The following is a 22,976-nucleotide window of genomic DNA, read 5'->3' as shown; positions in this document are numbered from 1 at the left end:
AGGTAATTAGTAGGGCTTGCAGGATCTGGCTGGAGCAGAAGTTCCTGAGCCCTGGCCTGCTGGGACAGTGTGCTCAAGAGGTACTTCCTGGGCAAACTGATTGTATTTTTATTGCTTCCTAAGAGCATTGGCTGTCCCAGAGGGACTTGTTAGGAAGTTCGTGGAGACAGTCTGTTACTGTTCAAACTGGAATTTCAAGGTCCTGCTGGGTTGGCCACTATACCTGGAACGCAATAGTGGGGAGGATTGAGTATGATACAGGGGGGTCCTCTGTGGCGGAGCCTCAACCAGAAGGTGGGCACTAGACCAGAAAGAAGAGAGATGGGGACCTCAACACCCCTCGAGGGGTTCCCTGAGGGGCAGGTTTGACATAGAACGTGATTCAGGGGAAACAACCAGTCTTCGAGGCACCCCCTGTGGTTTTGGTTCCACATAAGCTTCCCCAGATAGCAGTGGACCCTGGGCCTTGTGCCACCTGCTGAAGTGGGGTCCACAGTGGGAGGGGCAGATAACAGCTGTTGTGCCCTTTCAGGGCCTGGCTAACCGGTAGATGGGAACACCCATCCCCATGGTGACCGAGCAGGCCTCATAGCCTCTTCTGCCCAGTGTGGAGAATGGCTGCTCAGACAGCTGGCAGTTGGGGCTGGTTCTCAGGGGAAAGTAGTTCTGTGTCTCCTAGAGTTCCCCCCAAATCAGGTCTCCCCTAATGGGTGTGGACACAGCAGCTGCTGGTCTGCGGCTGGTGCCATTGGGAGCTGGCTACTGCAAAAGGCCTGTGTGGATTCTGCGGCCAACTCCCAGGACCAGGTCTTCTGCCTCCAGCTCTCTCTTACAGCTTAGTAGCTTTCATGGTGGCAGGCCTGAGGAAATGCCTGCTTCCTGGCTGTGTTGTGCTGTGCCCCAGGGCCCCACTAGCTTATTGTCACTGTTGGGAGCGGTCCCGTGGTGCAAAAGGACCTACATCCCCTGCTGTCTAAGCAAGCTGAACCATTCCAGGTCACCTTAGATAGCCAGGGGCTCAGGTAAGCCAACCAAAGTCATGAGCTGCAGTTCAGAGGGGCTTGGCAAAGCTGCCTACCAATCAGAGTCCACCACACAGTGAGCAAGGGAACTCAGTTGTGGCCACTGAGGTACTCATGACTCCTGGGATATGTGGAAAGAAGTGGGCTCTTATAGAAAGGGCTACTTCTCCCCAGGGTCCTGGTTCTGTCTACAGCCAGTGGGACCCTGATGTCCCCCTAGAGTCCCTGAAGGCTTTGTGTCACCTGGGACTAGCTGGTGGCCTGTGGGGACTGAGGCTCCTCAGGGTGGGCAGTGAGCATGGCCTGAGGGCTCCAGCTGTGCCCAGCACATGTCACTGGGGGGCCCATGGGCTCTCAGCACAGGCTGGCGGCTGGGAGCAGCTGGCCACAGGCAGGACCTGAACAAAGAGCGCTTTGAGCAGCTTGCATGCCAGCACCAAGCCTCCGGCCAGCTGCCCCTCCCGAGAATGCAAGGCTGGCCCTCTCTATGGCTTATTGGGGCCCATGTAGAGTCAGAACAGCTGGCCCCAAAGTCTGCTGGCTGACTTTGTGCTGAGACGGCACTGTCCTCCCACAAGAAACCCCCTGGCTCAGGAAGCAGCCACTTTACAGGTTTCCTAGCTATGAGAGGATGGTAGAACCCTAGCTGTAGCTTCCCACATCATCCCTATGTCGGTTGGTGGCCTAAGTGGGGTCTAGAGGCACCTAATACTCTCTGCCGTATCCAGGGTCTGGAGAGCCTCAGGGAGACTGGCTGGGCCTTTGCCCCATGACCTGACTTTGCCAGCTCTCTTGCAGGGTCCCTACCCATACCAGCCAACCCTTCATTAGCAGTATTTAATCTTCCAGTGAGCTTTCAATTTATTCTTTCATTAAAAAGATAATAAAACAGTAACATCAGAGACACCGAATACTTATGATAAGCATCTTTGAACTCCCTTGATTGTTAAGCAAAAAGAGAGTTATCTGAGGGTTCAAGGCAGCTGGGCTGAGTCAGTCTGCCCTGTCCTGGATTTGCTGTGGCCCATAGGTGAGTGACTATGGTAAGCTGGACCCCCACCCTCCCAGAAATGGGATTTACCAGCTGATAAAATGAAACAATGGATAAGTCGCCCGCAACCTTCAGTGATGAGCCCAGGAGGCTGTGAACCTTGTGCCGGCCTTTCCCCTGATCACGACAGCTTCACCCTGGTAAAGCACCTCCTTTACTTTAATCTCAGCCCTGCAGGCTCCTGTGTGGGCAGGTCACTGCTTTGCTATGGTTACCCCCAAACACCTGATGCACACGTGTAGGGAGTGTTCATGTGTGACATGTGTTTTCAGGCCTGTCAGAAATTCTGTCGTGCGGAGCTTTTGTCTTCTGCATCTCTTGTAGCTCACGTGGGTCTAGTTTTGGGGAACAGTGTCCATCTGTCAAATGAGAAAACGTCATTCCCACTGTGAGGTTTTTCAGAGGTAGTGTGTCTGTGCGTGGGTGTCCCTGGCAGCATACAGAACCCAAGCGTGCTACCGAGCCCATGCATCAACCTGTTCCATCATCGCAGTGGTGAAATGAGGGTAGAAAGGACCTAAGTCCTTGGTTGCTTCCTGCTTATGCTCCACCGCTGTCTCCCTTATCTTCACAATGGAAGCCATGCAAGAGTCCATTTGTTACTTTGCAGGCAGCAGAGCCTGTGAACCTTCTGACTCCACGCCCTCTTCTCATCCTGTCTCTTGTTTTATTACATCTATTTTCTTAGTTTGCATGTACATGGGTGCATGTGTGTATCTAAGATTGCATGTGGTGGTCAGATAACTTGCAGGGATCAGTTTTGTTCTTCCATCATGTGGGTCTGGCAATCAAACTCGAGTTAACAGGCTTGATGGCAGCAAGCGCTGTTATTTCCTGAGCCATCTTGCCACCAGTCCCTTCCTAAAATATGCATGCCATAAGCTCTCTCATCTTGGCCATGTTCAGCTGTCCAGTTTAGTGGCATGAAGCTCATTCACAGTGTTGTGCAGCCATCCCTGCTGTCTACCTCGAGAACTTTTCATCTTCACAGATGGACTCTGGTCTTGTTTAAACACTGACTCCTCAGGTCCTGCCACCTCATCCTGTTTTGTGTCCCCATGGCTTCGCAACTCAAGGACCTACAGTTGTACTAGGAGTAGGATCTTTCAGGATTGTGTCTCAGCAGAAGGTCCGTGCCTTGTGTTGGAGCACACTTCCATCTGGAGGAATATTATGCGCCCTGCTGTGTCTGGAGCCTGTTTTATCTAGCCTGTTGGTGGACACCGCCTTTGGCCACTGTGTGCCTTGCCAGAGTAAACACATCAGACAGAGAGCTCCTCAAAGTTCTGTCCATCTTTTGAGTGTAGCCCCCAAAGTAGAATTGCTGAGCTCTATGACAGCTCTTTATTTTTTTCTTATTGATGCATTTCTGTGTGATGCTGGGGATTGAACCCAGGGCTTCATGCACGCCGGGCAAGTGCTCTAACAACTATGCTCTGCCTCCCCAGCTCAGCAATTGTATTTTTTCTGAGCTACTATTCCTTTTATGTTTCTCTTTTTAAGATAGAGCCTTGTTTAGAGCAGAATTGAGTGGGTGGTAACTCCATGCTTTCATGACTTGGGGAACCAATGAACCATGCCCCCTGTACCTTGGGTCTTGTGTCTCCCTCAGGCAGTCATGTGTGATAGCCCCGCCTCTCCACCTCCTCCTCCACTGTTGTCCTTGCCTGTGTTTTGCTAATAGCCATCCTGATAGGCTGGAGGGACACAGCAGTGTCTGTCCGTAGTTATATTCCCACAGTTACTGACATAGGCTCTGGGATGCTTTTTCATTTGTATGTTTTTCCCAAATAACTGCCTATTCGGGTCCTCTGTCTTCTCTTTTTGTAGTTTTTTGTTTGGTTTGGTTTGTTTTGTTTCTTTAAGACAGGGCCTCATTTAACTAGGCTGGCTTCAAATTTGTACATAACCAGGAATGACCCTGAACTTCTGATCTTTCTGCCTCTCTGCCCCTTGAGCTGGGAGTCCAGGTGTACAGTACCATATCTGCTTTACACGGTGCTGGGGCTGGAACCTGGGGCCTCCGGCATGCTAGGCAAGTGCTCTGTCAACTGAGCCTCAGCTCTAGAAGCTTTGTTTTTAAAAATAATTTTAATATATATGGCTCACTCCTTTGAGATACTCCTTTTAACACTCACTGTATGGGAAATAAGCCGACCATGGCTAGGGCCTGCTTCCTGGTCGCAGCAGATGGCATATCATGTGGATTGGAACCTGTGCATGGGCAAAGGGACAGGGTGCTGCCAGGGGCACACTCTAGGGACTTTTGATGTCAGAGCCTGTCCAAACCTCTTTTGTTGTCACTGGCATTCGTATGCCACTAGGCCACCCCCTCTCATTTCTTTGACAGAGCTTCTGGACAGGGAGCCAACGATAAGGCTCTGGCCCTGACATCCTTCTCTAACTCCTCGAGGGTCTAGAGGAGACAGGGGCCAGTATGTTAGCTGGGGTTCCTGTTTCTCCTCAGGGCTCTTCACACCCACGTCCCACCCAGACTCACACACATAACCTTTAGCTCTCCTGCCGTGAATAGATGACCATCAGGATAGGGGTGCTGGAACCCATACATGGCCGGAGCGCATCTTCTCTTCTTCCTCTGGACACTTCCTGTCACAGACCAGGTAACTGACTCTTATCTCTCCAGGCCACTCTCCACCCTAGGCCATTTTTGTTATACCTTGGTCTCTGTCTCTGATCCCACAAGACCCCGACGTGGATAAACTATCCCCACTCTCAGACACTTCCCAGACCTCATCTGTCCTCACGTGTTCTCAGTCCTGTTCATGTGTCAGCAGTAATTCCTCTGAGGGGCAAATAGCCTCACTTGCCAGAGTCCGCTCCCTGAGACCCATGCTTCATCCTGCCCATGAGATCCCCTGCCGTGGCCTGAGTCTGTCTGTTCCTACCATGAATCCTTAGGCAGGTAACTTCCTGTTCTCATGAACTTTCTTTCCTGTGTGGTAAGAGGCACAGTGGTCCTGCCTTGGTGAATCCAGGAAAAGCTGCAGGCTCTGTGCTTGCTGCTTGTCCCTGACATAGGAGTCTCAGCCATGAAGCCAGTCCAGCTCTAGTCCAAGGAACAGTGGTCAGGGTGGGAGGGGCTGCTGTGTTCTCTTGCCTTTTGTCTCAGACCAAGCTAGCTGACCCAAGGACAGTCCTTTCTTTTATATCTTGGGACAGAGCTCAGGGCCACACTCCATCAATGTCCCCAGGCCTTGAGACCTTGGTTCTGGCAGTATGTGGATTCCTCTGGGAGGCCCTTTAGGGGGTTGGGCAATGCTGAGTGCCTTGGGTTGGTGCTTTTTTTGTCTGGGAGCATACTGGCTTCTTAGTTGCCTCTTCCAAGGCTCAGGGGTGCTGGAATGGACTAAGCAGGGCAGGAGGATGGAAGATTGGGTAAGAGAGTATACCCCACAAGCCTCTGAAGACATGGAGAACTCAGTAGATGTGATGTGCCTGGAATCTAGGAAGGACCTTGGGGCGCACTAGGCCATGACATCCTTTGGGTAGGCTCCCATAGCCTTTGGCATCAGGTGGAGAGTGGGAATGGGCATGGAGGACTAGCAGGTCTTTCTGTGTTCTGTAGAAATATTTGAGGCCTCTCATTCAACACCAGGACTGTACTTAGATTACTTATACAGGACCGGCGAGCCTTGGGCCTGATTCCCATGGCAGGGAGTGACCATGCTGGGAGAACAGTTGGCATCAACCCTGGGGTCTATTCTAAGGAGGCTAAGCTAGCCTCCCCTAACCCTCCTGTGGACTAGGGTGTTGTTGCCTGAGTCAAACAGTGAAGTACAATTAATAAAAACTCAGAGACAGATATTGGGGTTCAGCCTGAAGGTCAGTAAAGCAAAATAGCCAGCTACTGGCTCTTACCTAGACCTCAGTCCAAAAATGGCAATCCTACCTCCAGGAATCTCAGAATGAGACTCTGTCTGAGAACTGTCTCCTCCCGTTTTATAATCCTCTCTAGGGCTGGGATTAAAGGCGTGCACCACTGGGATTAAAGGCATGCGCCGCCCGGTTTCTATGGCAACTAGTGTGGTTACTGGGATTGAAGGTCTGTGTTACCGCTACCTGGTCTATAAGGCTGACCAGTGGGACTGTTTTACTCTCTGATCTTCAGGCAGGCTTTATTTATTAAAACACAAATGAAATGCTGCTACAAAACTGGCCCATGGTGCGTCTTCTATAGACTCACACTCCTGCCAAATGCCAACCCCTTGCTGGAGTCCCGATGTGGCCTGTGGTCTGAGGGCCACCCCTTCTAGCTCCAGGATACATGCAAAGCTAGTGGTGATGGAGATTATTTGATCTCTGTGCAAACACTGAATATGGCTGTATCCCACCCCGCACAGGGCTGTTTTCCTCGGCCCCTTTCCTACCAGCCACTGAGCCCTTCTAATTAACTCAGCCCTGCCTGCTCTGGACATAACTAGCCAGATATTTTCAGGGGATGATGGGGCCCAGTCTCTCTGAAGCCAGACTTCACACTGTGTCCACATGTTGAATAGGATTTGGAGATTTGTGTAAGAGGTCCTGTCGTTTCACATGGCCAATCCCAAAATGGATTTTCCTCCAAGTATTAGGTCAGGGGGCACCTGTAGTCAACAGAAGCCATTGCTAAGAAGGTATTTAAGTAATGACAAACATCTAAATGAGAAAACCCCACTAGATTACCAGCCAGCTGGGTGATGGATGGCCCATGAGGTTGGGACAGAGGCCTGCCGTCTGGACTAGCTCTGTCACTACCTACTGGGGCTGTACATGGTCAGGCATGCTGTCCCCTATGAAGTCACATTCTGCGGTGGGGACTGGGAGCAGGCTTTTCATGTTGGTCAAAGACACACACAGTACTTTGGGCAAAAATCCTACAGGCCCAGACTCTCAAGAAACAAAGATAAATCAACATCCTACAACTCAGCTTTTCACAGATTTGTTTGTCCATCCATTCATTCGTTCATTCATTCATTCATTCATTCATTTATTCCATAGGCTAATAGTGAGCACTGACTGGAGTGAATGAGACTATGGCTCCTCCCTGGTATGCTCAGTCAAAGAGGGCCCATCATTGCCAACACCCTCTTGCTCTCCCACCCTTACCCATCACACAGACCCCCCTTCCTCATTGAGTCCACTTCATGGGTCAAATGCTCTCACAAGGAAGAAGGTGTGACTCTCTCCCAAGCTCATGCCTACCATCAGGTCTTGCTCTTCTTGCCTGAAACACAAGCCAGGTGGTATACTATTTTGTCTTAATTAAGAGCATTTGTGTATAGTGGGCAGTATTCAGCCCCCACTCATGACGGACTCTCTGGCAGGGGACTGGTGGGGGCAGGGCCAGCCAGTGTTACCCGTCAAGGAGGAAGTCCCCTCCAGGGCCAGGCTCCTGAGGGAGGCAGGCAGGGAGCCAGCTGGAAGCAGGCCTGTACAGCACAATGCTTTGTGGCTTCGCGGGTTTGTGGCTTTGCACAGTTCCCTAACATATGTGGGAGTGGTTTCACCTCCTCACCCCAGGCCTTCCCCAAGGGCCTCTTACCAATGAAGGCTGACTAGGAGCCGGGGCACAGGTTTGGAACAGGGTCAAGACCTTGAGGGCCAAAGCAGGCTGTAATTCACATGAAATGCATATTTGCATCAAATCCTCCAATCGCCCATTTGCAATGGGCTACTCACATCCATGCCATAGGAGGGATGAGGACCAGACCTGAGCTACCCAGGGATGGAGCAAGCAGGAAGGGTACTCTCACTCAGGACAGTCAGTCCCTATGAGAATGGCCCTGTGGCAGGAGCTGGGAAGGAACCCAGACTGGCAGCAGAATATGGGTACCCCAGACCAGACCTCCTGCCACCATTGTAACTTGGCAAGCCAGTCACTGCCTCACCCTCCAGTACTGTGCATGCGGCAGGCCTTTGAGTGTTTTATCGAAGAGGCAGATAGTGAAGGATGGAGACGCAGAGGCTATGTGCCAATCAAAAGCAAGGCCCCGTGAGCCTCGCCTTGACCTCTCTCATGGTGATAGTCAGGTCTGCAGTTTGTGTCAAGGCTGTGCAAGCAGGAAACAGCCCAGTAGCTCCTACCCAGTGCTGTGACAGACTGAGCAGGCCTCAAGACTGCTGCTAGGTGGATTCTAAATCATAGTCAGAGGCTGCGTCAAGTGACAGGAAACCTCTGTCTAGCTGTTGACTTAACTGAGAGAGCTAATGGCTCCCCTTTGTTTTTGAACTTGGTTCATACACCACTGACCTGCATTTGTCTGCTGTCAGTCTGCCTTTCTGTTCACCTACTCAACCAACCATCCGTCTACCCACTTATTCCTCCACCCATCCACCCACCCCTACTCACTGATCCTTCTGCTCTTCTGTTCACCCATCCATCCATCCACTCATGTATCTGTCTGTCTCTGCACTCACCCATCTATCTACTCATCTACCCATTCAGCTTTCTGTCCATCTGTCCTTCCACCCCTGTAACTTGGATTATAGCCTGGGTTCCTCTAGTTTGTAACCCCCACCCCCCTTTCAGAGCCTTCTGCCTTCGGAGCCTATGTGGATACACTGGGAGAGGCCTGGTCTATGTGACGTGGCCAAGGGGAGCAAGCTGCCCATGGCCTTTGTTTTATTCATCCCACTCTCTCTGGATGGGTTGGGAGGGTTTTTGCACCCAGACCTCAGTCAAGGCAACGGATGGTGGATATGGTGTCTCTGGTGTGAGGCAGAGCTATGAGGTGAAAGGGGGACAGTCCCCCCAAAAACATATACTTGAATCCTCACCTTCAGGTGCAGGACTTGAGCTCTGGGGATCTCATGAAGCTGGACAACATGGATGTCAACACTGTATTGTCACACTCAGTCACTGTGCCCCAACTCTGATGTGGAGTCTTTCTTAGACAGAGGTAGCTGACCAGTGTCCACAACTGGGGTTCCTGGACTCAGTGTGTTGGCCTTCCTAGGCGGGTGCCTCTCATAGACACCTGTTACTACAGATGGATACTGAGCCTGCTAGTCTTGGGTATCCTTCAGCAGAGGCTCTTGGCATGGTATGCTGGTGTAGGTGGTCCAGCCTGAGTGGTTGTAGCCTCTGACAAGCTTACTGCTGTCTTCCTCAGGAGATCGTCCTTGTGGTGTTCTTTGGGACAGAGTATGTGGTCCGCCTCTGGTCTGCAGGCTGCCGCAGCAAGTACGTGGGCATCTGGGGCAGGCTGCGCTTTGCCCGGAAGCCCATTTCCATCATTGGTGAGTCCTGCCTACCCACCCTACAGATACTCCATACCACGCCCCTGCATCCAGAAGGACAACCCCCGTCACAGTCCTTCCCAGAGAGTCCCCATGGGCTGAGACACTCCCCCACACATTATTCTCCCTGCAGCAAGACAGGCCCTAAGGCCAGCAGGAAGTGTGCCTGGCTCCCCCAGCCCTGGAGCCACAGCTTCCTGTGACTCTCCTTGCCCAGCATGGCTTGACAGGCTTTAGGCTCTGTCTACTCTTACTTAGGTAAAGACACAGCGTGGGTCCCCCCCCCCAGATTGTTCCTGTGCCCTTAATAGTTGGGTCTCATCTTGCTTGACTGTCATATCACCTGGGGATGCCAGAAGTAGTAACCAGCTGCCCCTTCCACAGACCTCATCGTGGTTGTAGCCTCTATGGTTGTCCTCTGTGTGGGCTCCAAAGGACAAGTGTTCGCTACATCGGCTATCAGGTATGTTGGTTCTTCCCTTTCTCCCTGTGAGACAGGACCCACCACAGGGCTCCCTTCTCTTAAGCAGTAGCCTCTCCCTCCCTCTACCTGGCTCTTTCATGGTGGGTTGAGAAGGGGCAGGGTGAACACAGTTCATAGTATTGAGACAGTAGGCAACCCTGGGTTCAAAGTCTGACCCCAGCACTTCCAAGTTCCTAGGACTTAAATGGTAGGCCGACTGTGTGGTTGCAATGTGGGTGACCTGGGCCTCCCCCAAGAAGGCCATCTGGAAGGACTGCTGGAGTCAGGGTTCACAGGCACCTGTAGGAAGCAAGATGGCCCAGTACAGGGTGACATGTGTGTGTCTCCTTTACCCATTGGCGCTTGATGGGGACGGGAACATAGGGGGCAAATGCTTGTGACCACCACGACCCTCTCAGGCCCTCTCTCCCTGCTTCATAGGGGCATCCGCTTCCTTCAGATCCTGCGGATGCTGCACGTTGATCGCCAGGGGGGTACCTGGAGGCTTCTGGGCTCTGTGGTCTTCATTCACCGTCAGGTGAGTGAGCCTGGTGTGGGCAGGACAGAAGCTAGTCAGCCTACCACAGGAAGGCTGGAGATTCACAAGGCTGGGATATGGGGTTGGTGGTATCTTAGTACCGGGACCCCAGCTGAGTGACCCAGAGCTAAGCAGATACCAAGGCATGTGGGTCTGAGGACAGGGTCCAGAACCCCTAGAGCCCTCCCTCGCAGCCTGAACCCACTTCATATCCACGATGGTAGCATACTTGGTCTGCCCATGGTGTAGAGCTGATGCCACATCCCTCAGACTTGGGACAAAAAGTACAATGGAGAACAGATTTAGGACACTCGGAAATCAAGGATGGTGCAGTGGCGAGGGCCCCAGATATCGTCCAGTGGGAACTCTTTCTCAGAGAGGCTTCTGGGACACATGACTCTTAAGTACTGTCCTGCCATGAGAACAGAGGAATCTGGTAACCCAGTGGCTGGTACAGCATGATAGCTGAGACTGCCTCACTGGCAAGTAGCATTATTTATCACCTTCAAGAGCTGTGCAAACTGGGTTGCTCTGGAAGGTGACTTCTGCATGTAGACCACCCTATAGCCAGCATAGTATAATCCAGCAAATGCTGGAACTTTCTACCAAGGCTCTTCTCTCACCATACCCATGGAGCTCTGGACCACAGGGTATATGAGCATGGCTATTGTGTTGTTTGTCCCCAGGAGCTGATCACCACCCTGTACATTGGTTTTCTGGGTCTTATCTTCTCCTCCTACTTTGTCTACCTGGCTGAGAAAGATGCTGTGAACGAGTCTGGCCGCATCGAGTTTGGCAGCTACGCAGATGCTCTGTGGTGGGGGGTGGTAAGTTGGAATCTCTAGCTGGGGTATCTCAGGGAGGGGACACATGGACCTGGGCAGCAGGGTTAAGGGTCTTGAGCTCTACTTGCTCAATTATTTGGCCTCCTCCAGTGAGGCTACTAACGCCAACATTAAAAACTTTTCAACTGCAAAATTTGCTCTTGAAGCCTACAGTATGGGTCCCTCTGTACCAGAGTAAGTGTTCCCTAGTCCCCGCTTTGAAATTTAAACACTGTTATCTTTCAACTTCTGTTTTGGAAGGGAAAGCTGATGGGACAAATGGAGCTTGGTACCTCAACCTTGTAGTAATCTTTGCCCTGGAGGGGTCCTGGGCTCAGAGTGAAGGGAGGGGTCAAATGCACACTTTGCATGTCTTTGGTCTCTGTGCTGACCCAGAGAGCACACCTGCACCAGGAATCAAGCCATGAGATGGCATAATACCTTCACGGTCCTTGGGACCTGGAAGAAAGAAGCAGGGTTTCTGTGGATGTGAGGTCTACATGGCCCTCCACTGCCCCCGGCAGCAATTGTGTGAGGGCCAGTCAGGCCCTAAGGTTATGAAGATGGTCATGGGCCTCCTGGGTTAGGGTGATTCCAAACCTGCTGAGTTGCCAGTATATATGGAGCCTGGTATGTGACAGATGACCTCTTATGCTAAGGCTGAAGGGGTCCCAAGGGGTGGTGATGTTGTATGCAGACGTGTGTGTGTGTGTGTGTGTGTGTGTGTGTGGTGTGTTAGAGAGGGGATGGGTGGGGGGATATGACTCCCCAGGAGTCAGCTAGCAGACAGAGGAGGGAGAGGTTCTGGTGAAGATGGTGTTGAAGAAATCCAGGCACACTCTTGGAGCACTGGTCTATGACCTTGGAACCATTGCTCATGGCCTAAAAGCCTCCGACTAAGCAATTTAGGGGGCTTTCTAACTGCCAGTGTCCTCCAGAAGTTGATGGCTGCCACATGGCCTTTAGGTCCTTCTCTGAAAGCAGGCTTTGTCCAGGCATCAGACGTCAAGGACCCCATGCTCAGAACACAGATATCTAAAAGGAGCACAGAGTTCAGGGCAGTTGTGGGCTACCCTGACTCTATCTCCCCCCTCAACTCTGAGGGCAATAGGTTGTATAGAGGCACCATCATGCCTGGAGGAACTACCAGGGCTGGCACCCCTGGGTGGGTGTGAGGATACCAGAGCCCACTCCATCCCATCCAGCATTCTCAGTCTGTTGGACTTGGATATCACTAGGCTACTGAAAAGGTTGGTTGGATTGTGGCAACCTATAGAAAGGGACAACACAGGCTCTGGGAACCTGGCGCAGGGCAAGCAACCATGATGGTGGTGATGGCTGCATTGGGCCCTGGTTTCAGTGCCCCCCAAATACCCTGACCAGGAATGAACAATCTCTGAGGCCTGTTCACTCTCAGAGATTCTAGATTAAGGTGGGGACAGGAATCTGGGGCAAACATATGTTCCCACAATTCCCAGGTTTCCCCAGAAAGCAGGGCACGTAGAAGGAGCTCTTTTGACATTGGCCAAGTCAGTCTGTTTTTTGGAAGTTTCCAGCATTCTAAACAACTTAGAGAAGGTAAGGACATGTTGGCAAGCTCCCAGGTTGGGACAGGCCCTACCCTAGGTTCACCTCTGTCTACCTTTTGGGGGGCCAATGTCTCCAGATACCCTGGTATGACAGGAAGTAGTGTTGGTAGGAGAGAGCTCAGTGCCCCAGTTAGGAAGCTTGCCTGTGGTAGGGGGAAACATCCCAGGGATGTAGCTAGGCCTGCATGGGGTGGGGGGCAGACTACTCCAAGTCAGAATTCTCTGGTGAGAGATGGGCAGTACTGACTGAGGCACAACAGGAAGTGAGTGGGTGACTACCCACAGTGTGGCTGATAAGTGGTGCCCAACCTTAACAGTGTCGAGCCTCGGTGCTGCCCTGCCTGCGTTCCCAGCCTCCTGCAGGAGCTGCTTCCCAGCCCCCTGGTCCCTGGCCCCCCAGCCCTCGGCAGAGAGGCGCCCCCACTCCCACACCTGTGCAAACATCCGCCCGCCAGCCGGGAACACGGCCCCTTTGTGCCCAGCTTGGCACCGGTGCTCCGGCCTACTCTGTCAGCTGCAACCCAGGCCTCGGCCACAGTGCACCCTGGCCTGGCCATTGTTCCCATGAGGCCCTGTGCCCTTGGCTGCCTAGGACCCCCAGCACCCAGTTCAGGGGGCCAACAGCCCCCATTCATTCAGCGGCTGTCTTTGCAGCTGTCTGGTGGGAGCAGCCCAAGGCTGTGTTCCTGGCACCTCTAGGGTAATCAGAACTTGAGTGCTACAGGACAGGGGCAGCCGGGCTCAGAGATTTTAGCCTGTGCCAATGAACAGTCATCTCCTTTGTCTCCCCTCATTCCACAAGGGGAATATGTCCCCACCCTGCCCTGCTCCTGGGCTCCTCATCTGTATTAATGTGGCAGAGGTGGGGGCATGTGAACACCCACAGGTGAGAGAATTTTCAGAAGATCAGACCCCTCTATTATCTGCTGTACCTCAAGCCCTGGCCCCTATCCCAAAGGGTGTTGGCTGAACCCCGTGGACTGGACTAGCTTCCCCTAAGGTATACTGAGAGTAGGATTAGGTATAGAGGCATGCCTGCAGGGGTGGGAATTGCTCTCACCTTATTAGCCTGCAGAGGCTGTAATGAAGCCGAGGGTCCTCTGTTGGCCAGTGTTTCTTCACTGAGCAAGTACACCAGATGAATAGGGGCAGGAAAGTCTGTCCACTGCCCACAGGTGGATTCAGTATGTCCTGTTCTGTCGAGATCCCACGGTTCTGAAGACCAGAATCTGAAACTGAGGCATGGGCCTGAGCATCCTGGGTTGTTCCTTTGTGTTTCACGTGGACACATATCACTGAATTAGGATTCACCCAGGGGACCCAGAAGGAAGGCTGTAATTTGGAATAAAACCATAGTCTGTGTATGCGGCGGGGGTGGTGAGCCATGTGGGGGACACAGTTAAGTCCAGAATGTAGTTATCCAGGTCGTATTTTGCGGGGTTGCCTGTCTTCCCAGACCGTGGATTCCTACAGCTGGACTAAAAGGGTGCCTGCTCCATGGGACTGTGTTCCCTTCCTCTGGTAGAAACACCTACATGGGTGTGAGGTCCCAGAACCCCCAGTGTAATGTCCAAGTGTGGCCTTGAAGCACTTGGGGAGCTCCTCAGGCCTTTACTTCTGGAACAGAATGCATTTGTTTGTATTATGGTTTGAGTGGAGGGAAAAGCTGTTTCTGCAAACACGGGCTCCTCTGTTTAGTGCCTGGGGTCTCTGAAAACAGGCGGCTGCTGGGCTCTGTTTACCCCGAGTGGATAAATACAGAACTTCAAGTGAGCAGCCTTGATCCCCACCCTGCCTTTCAGTCCCTTAAAAAACCCAGTCTGACCGGGCTTCTTTCCTCACCTGGAAGCTCTGGAAGTTTACCACCTCCCAGGCTGAACTGCATCCTGCAGAGCCAGGCCAGAGGGGCCTTGGGATGGGGAGGTCTCCTTAGATGGAGCTGTCTGTGGGAGGTGTCATTCTTCAGGACTATTCTGACTATGGAGACATGAAGGCCAGAGCAGTGGTCAGAGCTTGTAGCATTCGGCCTTTTCCTCCTCCATGTAGGTTCTATGAGTATCATGCAGTAAGGGCTGAGAGCCTGCCAGGACCCTTTCTAGTGAGCCCTTCCCAAGGAGGGGTCTTTATCAGATGGCTAGGAGTCTACAAAGCATGCCCATTTTCTTGTGGTTGCTGTTCAGTATCCAGTGCCTATAAGATGTATTACAATAGACTCAGCAGATCTGGTGATGGTGGTGTGAAGCATGCTTAATAAAAACTCAGAGAAAGAAATTGGGGTTCAGCCTAAAGATCCGAAAAGCAAAGCAGTCAGCCACTGGCTCTTACCTCGACCTCAGTCCTAAATGGCGATCTTGCCTCTAGGAATCTCAGAATGAGACTGAGACTGAGATCTGTCGCCTCTCATTTTATAATCCTCTCTAGTTCTGGGATTAAAGGCGTGCACCACTGGGATTAAAGGCAGGCACCGCCTGGTTTCTATGGCAACTAGTGTGGCTACTGGGATTAAAGGTGTGTGTTATTGTTGCCTGGTCTGTAAGGCTGGCCAGTGTGGCTGTTTTAATTTTCTGATCCTCAGGCAAGCTTTATTTATTAAAATACAAATGAAATGCCACTACAGGGGTGCACGGGGGTTTAGCTCATGCCATCAAGGATGTGCCTGTGCAAGTCTCAGTAATAGAGCTTCCCAGGTACCCTTCCACCTGGAGGAAGCAGACAGCCTCAGAAAGTAGTGAAACATGAGATACAAGGGTGACACAGTGTGACACTGCCATAGAGACCAAGCTGTACTCACATTCCATGTCCACCAGGCATCAGCTATGTGGCCCTGGGTATGCCAACTAGCCTCTTCGGGCACATCTAATCTATGAATATGAATAAAAATTAAGTTAGTGAGCATGCAGGAAGCTGAACTCCAGCAATGATTGTTCTGGGCCAGACTGCCTCCAGACTCAAAAGGAGAAGACTAGGTACCACTAGTTCCAGAAGTCAGGTACCACTAGCTCCGGAAGTCCTCCCAGTCTCTTCTTCCTTCAGCCTATTCAGGAGGAGGAAGGGGACCATGAGCCATAGCCTGCCCCACAAGTGGGTATGGCTCAGGTGACCTACTGTTGGTTGGATCCTGGAAGGGTCCCCTCTGTTCATTATCCCAGGAGACTTGCAGATCTGGCTGTTGGGGACAGGTTCTAGACAGCTCTATAAAATAGCCCATTCCTGAGTTGCTGTCTCTGTAACTTCAGGAAAAAGAATTCGACAGGGACAGGCCACCTGAGAGTGAGGACTCATGAACTGGACTGGAAGGTCTGTGGTGGCCCAGGAGAAGAAAAAGGCTCCTAGTAGTTAGGTGCCCTCCAATGGGGGCTGTCCAGCACTCAGGACCGCTGCATTGGAGCCTCCTCCTACTGATCCCTAGGGGGAAGGCGGGAGTATGGCCGCAGGTCTCTTTCCTGCGTTTCCTCCCCACTCACCCGTGCTTCTTCCCAGCTTGCCATCTAGACCATTACCCTTCCACTTGTAGAGATGTTTTTGTCCCTTTCTTCCCCCCCCCCCTTTATTTGGGGGGGTTGTGTTTTATGTAGCCCAGGCTAGCCTCAAACAAACCATACATGACCTTAAACTCTCACTGGTTGCAGCCCAGCTCTGCCTTTACAAGTAGCTCCTGGCATGTGCCTGACTCCCCAGAGAAGGCAGCTGTGGGCCAGCTCTCACATGTGCGGTGCAGGCCCTCTGGGAAGACACCACTAGCGAGGAGCTTAGCTCCCTTGGGTCCTCTTATCCAGCAGCCTGCTGGCAGCCATGCCCTCAGTCCCAGGAGTGACTTGGCTTTAGTTTACATTATCAGAGCTGTTTCAGGTGTGTGTGCACATAAGGTGTCTGGACAGCATGTGCCCTGGCTGTCAGTCATGGGCGTGACCTCTAGACCTCTTTGTGAACTTATGCAGTGTGTATGCACACCCTCATGGTCTCGGCTCTGTCGGTGGTGCATGCTCCCTCATGCGTATGTGAGTGGGAGTGCGTGTCCCTGTCTCCATGTGAGGCACATTTCCAACTGTATGGCCACATATGTAGAACAGGGTGGTCCCTTTAAAGAGCCCAGTCATGAATGGCTTGCTATGCCCTCTGTTTGTGTGTGGGGTGTGGATTTGTTTAAGGATAATGACATTGTGGGGAAGATTTCATGTGGGCAGTTGTGGGAAGCACCAGTATGCACCCTCTACAGCCTGGTACAGCACTGAGGGGGGTGGTGGCCTGGGACCAGCTGTGGCCTGTCCTGTTGGTTGCTATCCAGGGAGATTGACCTGTTGTTTCATGACTTGTTAGCATACTGCTAGAGTAACGATCTTGGCACTGTGAGGTGACTCCTGCTGTCCTTGTCCTCTGTTCCCCTGCTGTGGTTGCTCAGAGTGCTCCCTGGGCTGCGAGCACCCATCCCCACAGCCACCCATGTGTGCCTGGTCACCTCTGACTCCCATACTTCTCTTACCTTCCCCTCTTCCTCAGTGGCCCCTGGGGAACAGCAGTGGTCCAGAGTGCAGTCTGTCTGGGAATGATGTGGGCAATGATGGTCAGGAGGGAGCTTGGAGCTTCCTCTCTGGGCCTCCCTTCAGTTGAAGTCTATTAGATGGTGTTCCCCAGGCCCCATCCTTGCTGACCCTGTTGGCCAGGGGTCACTTAGGAATTCTCATGTAGGTCTTGGCTGGGTGGTTTTCACTTGGACCCCAGTGTGGCAACTGAGACACCTAGAGTGAGCAGTTGGCTCTCCCATCACACTGACCTGCCTTAGCTGCAGGGCTGACCTGAATAGCGTGTTGTGTTCCCAGTGGCTGTGTGTGATGTGTGTGACACCCTGGTCTCCTCAGCAAGCCCAAGACAGACTTATGGTGTGATCTAGTAGTTAGGCACAGCCAGGGTGGGCCCCCAAGTCCCTCATCAGAGGCCTCAGGAGTAAACCTCAGATGACAGACGGCAGGGGGTGACCTGGGGGGGGCAGCCCCTCACTCCTATTGTCCCACTGCACACCCTGGACGCTGCTCTCCCACCGAGAAGAAGGCTAGCGCCTTGTCTTATTCTCTCTGAAAAGGAAAAATGAAACATCTGGATCCCTGGGCTGGTGGCAGGAAGCAGCATGTCAGCCCCATCCTGGGGCTTTGTGGACCGCTGGCCTCAGTGGGAACTTCCGGCCTCCTGGGGGCCAGTGTACTGCAACTTCGGTGGCCAAGACAGGGCTCCTTGGGATGGGGCAGGAAGCCTGGCCCCTGTGGGTGGGCTCTGAGCTGTTTGCCTGTCCTGCACACCCCAACCTCTCTGCAACCCCAGGGCTGTGCCATCTGTGGTAGTCAGAGCTGAGCGACTAAGGAGACAGAAACTTGAACCAACCAACCAACTTACCACAGTGCTGTTCCTGGAACTTTCTCGGAACTGTGCGCCTCACTATGACGGTGGACAGGGTTTTAGGTTGATCTCTCTTGTTATGAAGATACTGGGTTGGAGCTGGCGGGTGTCCTTTCTGAGGTCCTCAGCCCACCAGCCACTGACTGCTGTCCTTCTTCCTTGTAGGTCACAGTCACCACCATCGGCTATGGGGATAAGGTACCCCAGACGTGGGTCGGGAAGACCATCGCCTCCTGTTTCTCTGTCTTCGCCATATCCTTCTTTGCACTCCCAGCGGTGGGTGCCCAAGGGAACCCTATCCTTTGTTTCCCCTGCATCCTTGCCCCAACTCCCGAGCCTCCCTTGAAGTAGAATAAGAGGCAGCCTGTCATGACCCTTGACAGAAGCAGTAAGGTGCAGGGGAGCAGACTGGGCAGAACCTGTAGGCCTGCTCTGCAGCTGGGAGTGACTCTGTTTCATGGCCTTTCCAGAAATCATAGACCTATGTCTACACATGTGTGCTATGTGGGACACACACTGGTTACTTGTACATATGTGTCAGTGTAGGTCTCTCTTATACATGCTATGTGTGTATATACTATACATGTGCTGCATGTATAAGTATCTGTGTTGCATTTGAATAGTGTATTTACCATTTGTTCTGTGTGTACATGTGTTTATATATGTATCTCTGATTTCATGTGTGTCATGTGTACACATATATTTGTGCATATGTTCCATGTCTATATAATATCTGTTGCATGAGTCTCTGTAGCACATGGGAGATAATATGTGTTCATGTGTCTGTTGTATGCGCATGTGTGACATATAGGCATAGGTTATAACATATGGTGTGTGCCTCCTGCATGGCCCCCTGTTGCTAAGGTAACACTCTTTCTCTGCCACTGCTCTTCTTGACTACCCTTGCTGTAGTAGCTGTGGGCTCCTTGCCAAGGACAGCCTCAAGCTCCTGTTCCTCTAGGGCATCTGCTGTGTCTTCTACCCACCTCCTGGTGGTGTCTGCCTTGCCACAGTCCTGGGTACTGTGCATGCCTGGTCTCCAGGTGCCTTTTGCTCCTCTTGCTCTTTCTTGGAGCCTTTGTCCTTTGTTGAGTACTGGCTAGCATGACCCATGTGACAATAGACACCTTGTGTCCCTTACCAGGGGATACTTGGCTCTGGGTTTGCCCTGAAGGTCCAACAGAAGCAGAGGCAGAAGCACTTCAACCGGCAGATCCCAGCCGCGGCATCCCTCATCCAGGTATGTGCTATACCCGGTGGACTGTTAGTGCTATGCCTGGTGGGCGGTTAGTGCCACATGCTTGGGCAGTGGAGCCCCTCCAGCCATGTCCACTGCCTGAGAGGAATGGGTCCTTTTGCTGTGGCTCCTCCCATTGGTAAGGGGGCTCTCTGGAAAATACCCACTATTGGGATGACAGGATGGGCACAAAAATGCAGGACCATTACTCCCTATACTATTCCCATTGACGGCCATACTTGCAGGATAGCGTGAGGCCTGACCATAGCCACTCAGCCAGTCTGTACTCTGTCAGTCAGCCTATGTGGACAGGGACAAGTCAGAGAGAGGAGGCCTGGTGGGCCAGGACCCAGCTTGTATGGTGGCATGCCTCTGGGAGATCTGACATCTCTTAGGACCTGTGGTCATTGGTGGAAATAGTAAGTACAACAGTCAGACAGCACGGGCCACTTCTCAGAAGGTTGGGAGTTAGGGACAGCAGAGCCTGAGAGCAAAGGGCAAGAAGGCTCTAAACGTAACTGAAGAAATGGTGGGTTTTGCTACTGTACTCTAGGCCCTTAAGAACACCCCAGAGAACTGGACTGCCCTTCAATGGCAGAGAGACCCATTGCAAACTGGGTCTCTGTTTTTTATTGCTAACTGAGCTGAGGTCAGGTGAGGACTCAGAGCACAGATGCTCTACATGACCAACATAGCCAGAGTGTGGACTTAGTCATCTAGCCAGAGTAGTGGCTATAATCACTGTGCAAACCCCTCTAGTTCAAGTGGAGCCGCCCGCATAGGGGGTGCATGAAACATACAAACTTGAAAGGACCTCTAAACGGTCCTAGGTCCTAGGTATCCCTGCCTGGGCTTTGTGTCTGTGCTAGATTTCTGTCACAGAGTGGGGCTGTCTCCCCAGAAGCCTTGCCAGCACGTAGAACTTTCAACCAGTTTTGCTTTCTTATGCCCATAGGGCCTTTAGTGACAAAGCCGTTGGGATATGTCCCCACAAGAGGTTCTGGCATCTGTTTCTTCCTCTTCTTGCTGTCTTGGCTCCCTCAGACCCCTCCAGGGTCTTCTGCAGGGACCCTTCATCATCTTTCTGTGATGACTAAGGGAAGGGTTGTCCCTCCAGAATGCTGGTCAAGAGATTCATTTGTAGTCATCAGAGGCTCCTCATAGTCATAGGCTAGCACTTGAAGCCCCGAGGAGGCCTCACCTCTTGCTGGTCCCTACTGGTGTTCCATACTCTGCTGGAGTTCACACAGGCCTGGGCAAACCTTTTTCCACTATCTTTCTCTCGGTAAACCCGACTGTCTAACTCTGCCTTAGTTGACGCATCTGAGGCTTGCTCAAGGCCACTCTTCAGGAGGGACTCAGGTCACAGGCAAAGGTCTTGCTAGCATCTGAGCTATGACTGATAGTTGACGCATAAGGCAGTCCCCTTCCTAGCCCTAGAGGGCCAGGTCCTGCTGCCGGGAAAGGGGCCTGGGGCTCTGGGAAGAGCTGAAAGTTTTCCAAGAGGTACCACTGAGTGGCTGAATCAATGACTCCTCTTTCCTCTCCCCTCTGCCTGGTGTCAGACTGCATGGAGGTGCTATGCTGCTGAGAACCCTGACTCATCCACCTGGAAGATCTATGTCCGGAAGCCTGCCCGGAGCCACCCTCTGCTGTCCCCTAGCCCCAAGCCTAAGAAGTCTGTCATGGTAAGCAATCTTACCAGTCACAAGAATGGGGATTGAGTGTTAGCTGCTCAGGAAGCTGGAGAGGCTGAGTGTAAAACCCTGGTATTGCCATTGAGGGTAGCGCTTATTGGGATGCCACCACCATTCTGAGGTCAGAGGAAGTCTGACCTGATCCCTGCTGTCCTCATGTCCTCCGCCCTTGGAGCCATATTGAACTGGCCATGCCAAGGCCAGGATAGGTCTAAAGAGAGTACTTCTGGAATAGGATGGGCTGGCTCTATCAACTGCTAGAAGAAAGCGCTTGAGAAGACCCTGGTGCTGGTTTTCCTTGTTGGGTAAAGCAGGCAGAGGGGAAGGTAGGAGCTCTAGATCACAGAGGAGGGAGGTTCCAGCAGCTACAGGCAGGAGCCCTGTCATCTACCTGCAGCACTGAGGAAAAGGTTGAAACTCTTCCTCTTCCTGGCCCTCACTCTCCTTTTCCTTGAAGAGACAACCTTCCCAGCTTCCAATTGTCATTAGACACTTGAACTTGCTCTTCTCTTTGTCTGGATGTTCTTCCTGGCTTCACACAACCTGCTCCTTCACTTTATCCAGGAGACCCCTTTGCTTGTTTGTGTTTGATTTGTTTTTTCCAGGCAGGGTTTTCTAATGTAGCCTTGGCTGTCCTAGAATTTGCTCTGTAGACCAGGCTGTTCTTGAACTCAGAGATCTGCCTGCCTCTGCCTCCCGAGTGCTGGAACTAAAGGTGTGCTCCACCACCGCCCAGCCAGGAGACCTCTTTAAAGAGGCTCTCGAGCTCCTAATGTCTATCTCCCACCATTTACTTTGCTGCCTTGGCCTTCAGCCATACTGTCGTGGTGCAACCTTGCATATTTACAGCCTATTGTTGTCCTGTTTTTATTTTTTGGTCTGTCTGCCTTTCTTAGGCTGTGGCTCACAGAGGGCCACACTGGGCCAAGTCACACCCTGAGCCCTCCAGCAACATCAGCACACTGAAGCCTCACTCTAGCAATGTTTGAGGGTGCTAGAGCTCAGCCTCTGACCCAGGTTCCCTCAAGGGTACTTATCTCAAGGCTGGACTCAGGACTCTACAGGGGTTCAGGGGCTGATTGACAAGCTGGCAGATGGTGCTCAGGAGCTGCCACTCATCATGTGGACATTTTAGGTAAAGAAGAAGAAGTTCAAGCTGGACAAGGATAATGGGATGAGTCCTGGAGAGAAAATGTTCAATGTCCCTCACATCACATATGATCCTCCAGAGGATCGGAGGCCAGACCATTTCTCCCCTGATGGCTATGACAGCTCAGGTAAGCAAGCGAACATGCATGCAGGGCCAGGGCCCTCAGTGCTGACCCTGTAGCACTGGCTTGGAGAGCTTCCATGCCACCCCCAGGCATCTCCTGGCACTCTGTCCGTAAGGACCCTTTGCACAAACAGTCACTGTCTACCTTGGGAGCCCAAACATAGCTTGAGGTCTCTGCTACAGGAGGATGGAAGGCAGAGTAGACCTGGAAGTTTCTGGAATCTTTGATGTCATGTTCCCCTTGCCTTTCCCAAGGAAGTATAGTCTGCTGAGAGGAGGCCTACAACTGCCTTTGAATGTTGGGGTCAGTATGGCCTGACCTTGCCACAAGAGGGAAGGTGGCACATATGTCCTATTTACTGGACCTCTCTCTTTCAGCACCCAAGTTCTATATTTGAAAAATGGCTAGGGTGACCTCTTAGAGATTTGCCCACTGACAGGGAAGTCCATAGGTGAGGGTGGTAGAGATGAGGCCCTGGAGAGCCAGTGAATGGTTGGTGAAATCATGGGAACATATGGAATTGGGGTCAGCACCTTGATGGACAGACATTTCTTAAGCAGCTCCAGGTTTATATCTGGTGTCACCAGAACTGTTCCTCTATATTCATCCCACTGTGGGGCTTGCATGAGGCCTGGCTCATGGGACCTGGTTATT

General features: G+C 52.2%; 1 protein-coding gene across 2 annotated transcripts in view; it reads left to right on the top strand.

Moving 5' to 3' along the window:
* The window catches only part of Kcnq1 (potassium voltage-gated channel subfamily Q member 1), a 324,147-nt gene that overhangs the window by 69,769 nt on the left and 231,402 nt on the right, over positions 1–22,976 (top strand). For both annotated transcript variants that reach the window (XM_085693393.2, XM_048458194.3), the window contains 8 exons: positions 9,186–9,312; positions 9,697–9,775; positions 10,217–10,313; positions 11,000–11,140; positions 18,280–18,390; positions 19,259–19,354; positions 20,917–21,039; positions 22,184–22,325. In XM_085693393.2, the coding sequence (XP_085549519.2) occupies positions 9,186–9,312; positions 9,697–9,775; positions 10,217–10,313; positions 11,000–11,140; positions 18,280–18,390; positions 19,259–19,354; positions 20,917–21,039; positions 22,184–22,325 (916 nt within the window). The remainder of the gene's footprint in view (positions 1–9,185; positions 9,313–9,696; positions 9,776–10,216; positions 10,314–10,999; positions 11,141–18,279; positions 18,391–19,258; positions 19,355–20,916; positions 21,040–22,183; positions 22,326–22,976) is intronic.

This window comes from Myodes glareolus, chromosome 7 (genome assembly GCF_982192425.1).
Source record: "Myodes glareolus chromosome 7, mMyoGla1.1, whole genome shotgun sequence".
In the NCBI taxonomy this organism is placed as follows: Eukaryota; Metazoa; Chordata; class Mammalia; order Rodentia; family Cricetidae; genus Myodes; species Myodes glareolus.
Note: the sequence above shows the minus strand (reverse complement) of the source record. Positions and strands in the feature narration are given on the sequence as shown.